Raw genomic sequence first — 8814 nt, 5'->3', positions numbered from 1 at the left:
TGGGTTCTGTGTTCGATGGGTTTAGATTTGGATCCAAATTTTCACCTATAAATCTAACAAATCAGTACCCAAAATGAATCGTGTCAGACTCAAGTTTCTAAACTCGTTTGTGGGTCGAGGTTAGGTAATATAAAATCTTGTACATGCTATTCAATTTTCACCTTTTACCTAACCGGCTAGCTCATCCAAACTATCTACCATTGCCAACCCAACACTCTCTCCATCTATCTCTCTCTCCTCGGCTTGGACTCCCGACCAGATGGGCGTCTGATCCCTGCGCCACTGGCTCGCGCAACCGCCAGCATCTCCCCATGCACAACCTCTGCACTGCTGCCATCAGCCTGTGCTAGCCCATGCTGCCGCCACCGCCACACGTTGTCACCCCCCATTTCACATCGCTACTCGCTAGTGCTTCCCATGCAACTACGATTGTCGCTCCGCGCCGACGCCTCCCCATGTAGCCACAGCCGCTATGCGCTCTTGTCTCCGCCTTGCGTAACCTTCACCCCCTTCTGTATAGCACCACCGACGAATTACTCAAAGATGATGAGTGAAAACCTGACGGCACCGAAATCCGATGGATATCCAATGAATACGGATTTGAGTATTATTTTTCACCTAATTTTTTTATATTGGTTCGGATCAATTAAGGCTAACAGGTTTAAGACGGATATAGTTTTGCTCCACCGACCCGACCAGCCCTATTTACCCCAGCAAATCCTCCCCCTCGGATTCTCAACCGCCGTCTCCGTCGACGCCATCACCGCCGCCGCCGCCGCCGCCGCCATGTCCTTCCAATCTTTCGCCGCCGGCCCGGATATCCACAACCCCCACCAGCACCTGCAGCCGCACCTCTATCACAACGACCCTCCGCCCCACCCCAATCCCCGCCGCCGCCGCCGCCGCGACCACGACGACACCTACCACCCCTATCCTGTGCCCCACGTGCACTCCTATCCAGCCGCCGCCGCCGGTACCGTGCCCTACCACGTCCCCTCCGACCCGCTCGCGCTCTCGCACCTCCAAGAGCGCCTCTTTCCTCTTCCTCCTCACTCTCACCCGGCCGCGGACCCGCCCCCGCCGAAGCGGGCCCGCCGCCCGCCCGATCCTCGGTGGGATCGGCCGCCGCCTGCAGAGGCCGCCCCGGCAGCGCCGGAAAGGCCTCCGGAGGAAGGCGACCCTGGGCCGCTGCTGTCGCGGGACGAGATTGAGCGGCGGTCGCCGTCGCGGAGGGACGGGATCGATTCCGCGCTCGAGGCGAGGCTGCGCGCGTCCTACTGCGCCTACCTGCGCTGCCTTGGCATCCGCCTTGGGCTGTAAGTTCGCTGCCTGTTATGCTGATTCGTTTATTGAATTGTCTTTGTATTGCTAATCTTTGGGCTTGTGTCTACTGCAGTCCACAAACAACAATCGCTACGGCCGTGGTGTATTGCCACCGGTTCTTCTTCCACAGATCTCACGCCTGCCATGATAGATTTGTTAGTTTTCTTTACCTCTTTTACCTCTTGTACCTGAATTCGCCAGTCATGCAACTTGATTTTGTTGGGTTGCCATGGGATTGATTTAATTCAACTCAAATGAATAAGTTCAAACGCTACCAGAAAATAACCCAGAGCATATTTGTTCCTTGGCATGTGCAACTTAGTGGCCAGAAGGTGTAGATCGGAAGAATCATCAAGTGTTCTAAACCAAAAAACATAAAAGCTCAACAAAACATCCAATGCAAAATTATTATTTTCAAATGGTTAACCTGTGAGCTGCAACAAGCCAACATGTGATGAAAGAATCTGTGTCTACTCAATTGGATGTAGCCTTACTTCCCCCACACGGTACTAACCCACCATGCTATTATCATCTTCATGTGCATCTTCTGTCTCAAAAAGAAAAAAAAATCATCATGTGCATCTTGTAACTTGGCCTGTTAAGGCTTTTGCACGTGCCATTCTTGCTAATGCCTCATGTATTTTTCCTTCACCATATCCATTATATCAGCATAAAGGCAATGTGGATATCTGCTTTTCTATATGGATACATGATATATCAAATCTAATTTTATCACTTTCATGATGACCAATGTTTTCCGAAAACTTTGCAGTTGGTTGCAACCGCTGCCTTGTTTCTGGCAGCGAAGTCGGAAGAAACAGCATGCCTTTTGAATACTGTTCTTAGGGCTTCGTGTGAAGTTTCTCAAAATCAAGAATTCAACCTCCTTCCTTATATGCTACGGGGTGTAAGTACATACAAATAATACCTTCAAACTCTACCTTGTTTAATGTACTCCTTCAATAGTATGTTGACTTGAGAATGTGTTCTTATTTTTCTGAACTAAATTGTGGAATGCCACAAGGATCTGTCATTTGCTAATGATTTATATTCTGTTTCTTCAGCAAGACTGGTTTCAACAGTACAGAGAGAGTGTCATACAGGCGGAGCAAATGATACTGACAACACTTGATTTTGAACTTGAAGTAGCCCATCCATATGCGTCCCTTTCCTCTGCTTTAAGCAAACTAGGGCTCTCGCATACTGTACTATTTAATGTGGCTTGGAATCTGATCAACGAAGGGTAAGTGTTTCCTGTTTCGTAACAAATTAGTTGATCATTACTTGCTAACATATTTCCTTTTCTTAGTTCTTTTAAACAACAGCCAAGCCATCTTGCACAAATTTCATTCGTTTGGATCCTTACTGAGAATTTTGATACACACTAGCAATGCCATATCATTTGGACTTTGACTTTTCTAAAGTTGGACAGGCTTGGGTCTTTAGATGTTATCCTTCAAACTTGTAGACGGCTCTGTGCACCCATGTGTGGATCATAGTGTTATAAATAATCAATATTCTTCCAATCTGGCATAAAGACAAAAAGAAAATAATTTAACTGCTACATGTGAAAAATGGAAATTCTTACCTGGGTAAATGCTAGCCAGACAACTTTTTGTGGATCTATAGATAGCTAAACTGTAATGAAGATGCATACACAGTTCTTAGGGCCATTTCATCAACTAACTTCATTTGGAGGCACTGCATCCTGGTCGATCTTTCTGCACTCTGCAGCCAAAGCACAACATTTGGACTAGTTTGTGTCCTGTGCAACACTGGATGAGATTGGATGAAAGGAATGCTTAGAGATTTTAAGGGTGGTATGGCTATAATGGGAGACCAAATGATTATCAAGAACTGAATATCCCCGGCGCTTGTCTTACCTGTCACAAAATAAGTACTTTGAATATCATCCACGACACTATCAACTAACACAGAATGTAGTATTGACTATTATTTGTAGTTTGCTCAGCCTTCTGTATATTAATGTTGGTGAAAGTAAGTGAATTTGTATGGATATTCTTTCTATTCTTATCTCAATTAGTTGTGTAAATACAATACCTGGATTTGGTCTTTATGTATACTTCATCAACACTCAGTTTCATACATGACTTCTTCAGTCTATCCTGATGTATCTGTACCTTTTCATGATCAATTAAAATGTTTTCCATTGTGTATGAAGGTATATCCTAGAATATGAATTGTTGAGCTATCTTTCAAAGTATCTCTGTTCCTTAATAGGTTTTTCTATGATTTTGCACAATAATCAAAACACCTACAAAATACAATGCTACCCTCATTGGAAACCTTCATTTGGTTGATTATTGCTTTTTTGATGGTGTGTAATGCTCTAATCTGTATTAGCAAATGAAGCTGCAAATAAAGATGGATATTAAAAAGAGAGGGGTACATAAGGCAAAATTGTAAGTGCTATCTTGAATGCCATGCACACAGTTTAAAAGCTAGAATGGCATGTATTTGGGAATTGAGGGAGTGTTAAAATATTGGATGCATATCTAGTAGTCTTGCTTGCATTGAGATTCTGTCATGTGCACTTCTAATTTTGTGCAACATTCATCTTCAAGGAAGGAAACATGGTAGATTTGCTAGGCATAAAAATTTAGTTGTAATTTTTTAAGCTTTGATTACATAGTTTGCAAACATGACAAAAATTATTAATGGCGCTGTACTCTTCTGATATATAACTTCATAAGACATTTTGTGAGCATGATCATGTTATTTGTGGTATATTTTCTGCATTTTAGAGTAAATGGCTAGAAACTAATATGTTCTGATAGAATGTTAATAACGAGCTCGATCAAAGAAATGCTATGTTGCAAGTAGTTAAAAGGCCAAGTTGTGTTCCCATTCTGATTCGTTGAACTATATGCACAGCAAAAACAAAAAGCAGCAAAGAAAATTGTAGGCTTACAATTGCAAGACTAGGAACTCCCAACTATGCTATAGTAGACCATGGAAATGAAAACTAATTAATTTTGTACATAAGTTTCTGAAAACCGTGTCAGGTGTTGAATACACCACTAGAATATTTGAAGAACACTGGATTTCTTGTGGGAGTTTCAGGTTTGATAAGCCATTTTTGTGAATAGCTAGTTTGGGATGTGCTGAGCTGTAAATGCAAATTTTCCTTTTAAGAAGGGTATTAATCTTTCTTTTGCCTATTTGCCTACTATTAAGTGATCGAATGATTGAAAAGAGGAACTCCTGTAAGATTTGTTGAGATAGTAATTGCATCCTTCAAGATCTGTGGTTTTACACTCATTGCTGATATCCTGCACTGCTACTGTACTTCTTCCCCCGGTCTGATTTAATTGCCATTCAGGACATGACACAGTCTCCTATACACACCTCTGACCATCCCTTTTTCTGTAAATATATTTACATAGGTTAATGAATTTATGATGATATATATGTACTTTTGATGGCGAATCTACTTATCTCATTCACACAAATCTAAATACTTCAATGTATAATAGTGGTCAGAGTTGCACAAATTTGACTGAGCCCATGATGACATCTGGTTTGCACTGGAGGTGGTACTAAATATTTCATCATGCTCACTATCGAGTTCAGCTGTTGAATATCTTTTTTTCTAAAGTGGTGTCATTTTTTAGCTATATAACATACATCTTTTATTTGAGATGCCCCTATCCTTCTCAAAATTTCCACCTAGAACTGTCTGTTCGCACTAAGTGGAAATTGCCATTGGGTTCTAGGTGGACATTCTAGCTAAAGAAAACTATTGTTGCTGATCATTCGGAGATGTCACTGTATTTCTTCCTCTAGCACATTTTTTTTAGCATTTCTGACCTTGCATGGTGTGAATATTGGAGTTCTAATGTTATGATGATGTGAGGATTCATGTTTGTGTGTCTTGTATTCCTGGTTCCATGTATCCTACAATTCGACATTCGTGTTGGACAACTTTCAGTTTCAACTAAATTTATCGGTTGTATTTGGTTTGTGAGCATGCATTTGAATTCATTAGATTTAGTTTCAAAAATATGCTTTCTTCAGTGTGCTAGGGTATATGTATCTTTCTGGTTTGGCTTAAGCTGTGAGGCCACTTGTCAATAAAATTTTGTGCTCTACTGTGATAGTCTTAGCAGAGGATTGGTGTGTTGTTAATGAAAAACACATTTAAACCCAAGAATCATAATAGGTAGCAACCATTGTTTGCGATGTTTGGAAGAAAAAGATGACGACAAAGAAAAATTGTGCACCTTCTGATTTCCCATAGCTGATACAGATTTGTGTTGCAGAAATCAGAGTGAGTCTTGGTCCTAACTGTAATCTTTTTGTTTGTTCAGAAGAAAAACCTATCAAACTATAAGCCTATCTCGCTTCAGTATTGATTTTTGGATCTTGACTCTTGAAGAATACTTTAACCTAATAACGTAATTCTAAAGTCATACATCTTAATATTTATGGCATACTCCATGACTACATGATCTAATCATCTAACTGTACGAGAAGAGGACAAGCTTGACAGTGCGCTGCTATTGTTTGAATTATTACAGATCAAGTATCAGTTCTTATGGCCTGGCCTCAGTTACTTCAAATTAAGTTATAAATTTTGTATCAAAATTTTCAATTTTGAGCTTACATTTGTTGACAGAGAGTTGCCACATTTGCAATCGATCATCTTTTATTAGATCCTTAGCATTGAACATGTTTTCTGTTTCATGCAGATCTCACTGTGCTTGTGTATTTCTGTTTAAGGCCATAAACTTTGCATGACTTGTTGATTCAATCATAAATTAGTCCATTGGAATTTATATGTAGAGAAGTAGAGGTTCCCTGGCCAACTTCTCTTTTACTAAAGACATTGCCTCTCTGACAGTGACACTGACGTTTTCATGTGATGTGCCTGTGGTGCTTCAGAAGTTAGATACGCCTTTAGTAAAGACAGTCATATGGAGCATTACCTAAACTATTTTATAACATTCCAACATGATATTGTGGTTTATACACAAAAACGACTCGAGAATTGGTTAGCAAACAAAACAAAGTGCAACTCCGCGGGAGTTTGCTAGGTTCTCGCTTTTGTGCCTTTCAAATAGAACCTTATCATGACATTTGCAATTCCTGGAGTGGCATATGCCGCTGAAGCATTATTTGGTCAAAGAATTGATGTATGCATCCAAAGAGGCATGTCTAATTGCTAGAGTTTAGCAATATGGCAAATTCTGCAGAAGGTTCTTCGATAATGTTATCACCTGAAGCATCTTTTAGTGGTAAGGACCATCGCATATGGTTTCTTTAGTATTTTTGTAAAATGTAGATATTTTATGGAGTCTTGAACCCTTGGCATCTCTTGCTGACATGGCTTGTCTTGTTGCCTGAAACAAATAACTTTATTTTTCATGAGCACGGTTCACTAATCGATGGTTTGTCCAGCTCTTATTTGAGTTTTTATTTAAGTATCGTCCAACTATTGTTCTTAGTTGTTTCATTATTGCAGGCTCCCAAGTTCACTTTGGCTTCAGTTCAAACCTCATCACATTGCTGCTGGAGCTGCATTCCTTGCTGCAAAGTTCCTCCACTATGACATTACGTTTCACCCGAAATTCTGGCATGAATTCAAGACGGCTCCATATATTGTTCAAGGTGAGTCTTCTTTAATAGCAAGGTGAGCATGGTTCTGTAGTATGATTCATCTAACCGCATCATTCTGTTGCAACTGCAGATGTTGTCCAGCAGTTGAAGGAGCTAATTTAGGGTGTAGTATTCAATGTGTTCGTTTTATACCAAGAGATACTTTTACTTAGTTTGTAGTTACCACTGCTAGAAATATGTATACATTGATATGTGGTCACTTTCTTTAATTACTGAACTGCGTAAGTGTTCTGAAATTATATCCATTCTTTTTTCTTAGAGGTTTTTACAGCCAAACCGTGTGGCTGTGTACAAAAGGAAATTTTTATTTTGAAATGTTGTCCTCAAATTTTTCGAGGAAAGTAAAAGAAAATAATCTTTTTTAAAATAGTGTGCTACATGCTTGATTCATGGATACTTAATTTTGATCTTTAGAATCTGTATGTCTTGTGCTTTTATGGTCCTTGATCCCAGCCAGCTTATGGTTACTTGTTTTGTGCATGTAAATTATCTTTCCGTTCTCAAGGACCTGTAATTTTCTTTTCTTAATGCACATGCTTCATCTTATGAAAGAAGACCCAGGTCAGTTCTGAAACTCTCTCTTGCCCGTTTGGATAGCGTTTACTTATTGTGGCTGGCTTGTATGTTGGCAGTATAATACATGCCTGCGTCTACTGTTCACTATTGTAAGTGTTCGGTCATAAGCACTATTGGATAGAAGTAAATTGACAGTACTCACGTGTTTGTATGGGAGAGAAATGAGTAGGTAATGACAGAAATAGGACACATGTGGTAGGATCTGGCATTGATAGGATGTCTCATGCATTACTAGCTAACCAAAACCTAAATATCATTAAGTACAAATTTAAGGTATGGATACGTGAAAGAAGCACCGCTGAATGAATACGTTAGAAGTGTTATCGTAGTTTGATTTTAGATAGGATTTGAAAAAAAAAAAATAGAAGATTATTTACTAATTTTTCTTAATTTATTTATTTATTTTTAGTAAAATAGGTCATATATCCGTAGTCAGTAACGAGGTGAGAAAACTGAAGGATGATGATGGATAATAAAAGTAAGTAAATTGGTTGAATTTTAGGAATTTTTATTAGATGAAAGGAGAGGACAGAAAAGAGTTGATGTGAGAATCAAAACTCGTGTTTTATATACTACTAGAGATTAGTGCTGGAAGATGTTGTGAATGCAGCATTATATTCCATTTTAGCTCTCTACTCAGACTATTTTTTTTTCTTTATCGATAGTAGATCAGGGGTACATTTAGTAATTATTTTCTTTGGCATAAATATTTGAAGCTTTTCTCGTGCCTACCAGAGCCATAAAAATATCTTTACTATATAAAGCATCAGTTTCGTCGTACCACCTCTTATCCTATTCCACCTCCCATCTAATCTAATAAAAAACCAAATAAAAATCAGAAAAACCACGAAATAAAAAACCGTTGTAAACCATGCCCCCACCTCTTGAGGAAACCGTCGCCCCCCTCCCCAAACTGAACTGCCCACCACGACGTTGTTTCCTCCGCTCTGCCGGCCCATCGCTTCTTCGCTCTGCCATCCCTTTGCCGCCGGTCAGCAACAGGAGCAGTCGCCGCTGGGTCCCCACTCCACCTCTACCACCACCAAGCAGACCCAGGACTCACCGCCCAGCAGCTCGCTCTGCCTCCACCAGCGGCAGCGGCGCCGGTGGGGACGCATGTTGGAGAAGGACGACGCTATCGATTGGGACGTCGGTACATGCGCTGGTGAGATCAAAACAATCGAGTTCATCTATGCTGGTTGCTTTCTCTCTCACATTGAATTGAGTTTGTTCAGATGGAGTGGTTCTTGCCTGCACGATTTGACTTGTCAGTTA

At 40.4% G+C, this 8814-nt stretch overlaps 1 protein-coding gene across 1 annotated transcript; it reads left to right on the top strand.

The window, feature by feature from the left end:
- Window positions 1-669: 669 nt before the first annotated feature.
- On the top strand, window positions 670-7229 carry LOC133901900 (cyclin-T1-4-like). Its single transcript, XM_062343439.1, has 6 exons — window positions 670-1316; window positions 1397-1478; window positions 2096-2230; window positions 2388-2566; window positions 6809-6954; window positions 7034-7229. Exons 1-6 carry the CDS (start codon window positions 787-789, stop codon window positions 7063-7065), a joined length of 1104 nt encoding a protein of 367 aa, XP_062199423.1. The 5' UTR covers window positions 670-786; the 3' UTR covers window positions 7066-7229.
- Window positions 7230-8814: the final 1585 nt, after the last annotated feature.

Source organism: Phragmites australis, chromosome 2 (genome assembly GCF_958298935.1).
Source record: "Phragmites australis chromosome 2, lpPhrAust1.1, whole genome shotgun sequence".
Lineage (NCBI taxonomy): Eukaryota > Viridiplantae > Streptophyta > Magnoliopsida > Poales > Poaceae > Phragmites > Phragmites australis.
This window is presented reverse-complemented; position numbering and strand designations above follow the sequence as displayed.

What these genes read in the sequence shown, in the direction of transcription:
- LOC133901900 (XM_062343439.1), top strand. Translation starts at nt 787, where the DNA reads ATGTCCTTCCAATCTTTCGCCGCCGGCCCGGATATCCACAACCCCCAC. An exon ending in TTCCTTATATGCTACGGGGT is followed by an intron (nt 2,231 to 2,387) that starts GTAAGTACATAC and finishes CTGTTTCTTCAG; the next exon opens with CAAGACTGGTTTCAACAGTA. An exon ending in TGGAATCTGATCAACGAAGG is followed by an intron (nt 2,567 to 6,808) that starts GTAAGTGTTTCC and finishes TCATTATTGCAG; the next exon opens with GCTCCCAAGTTCACTTTGGC.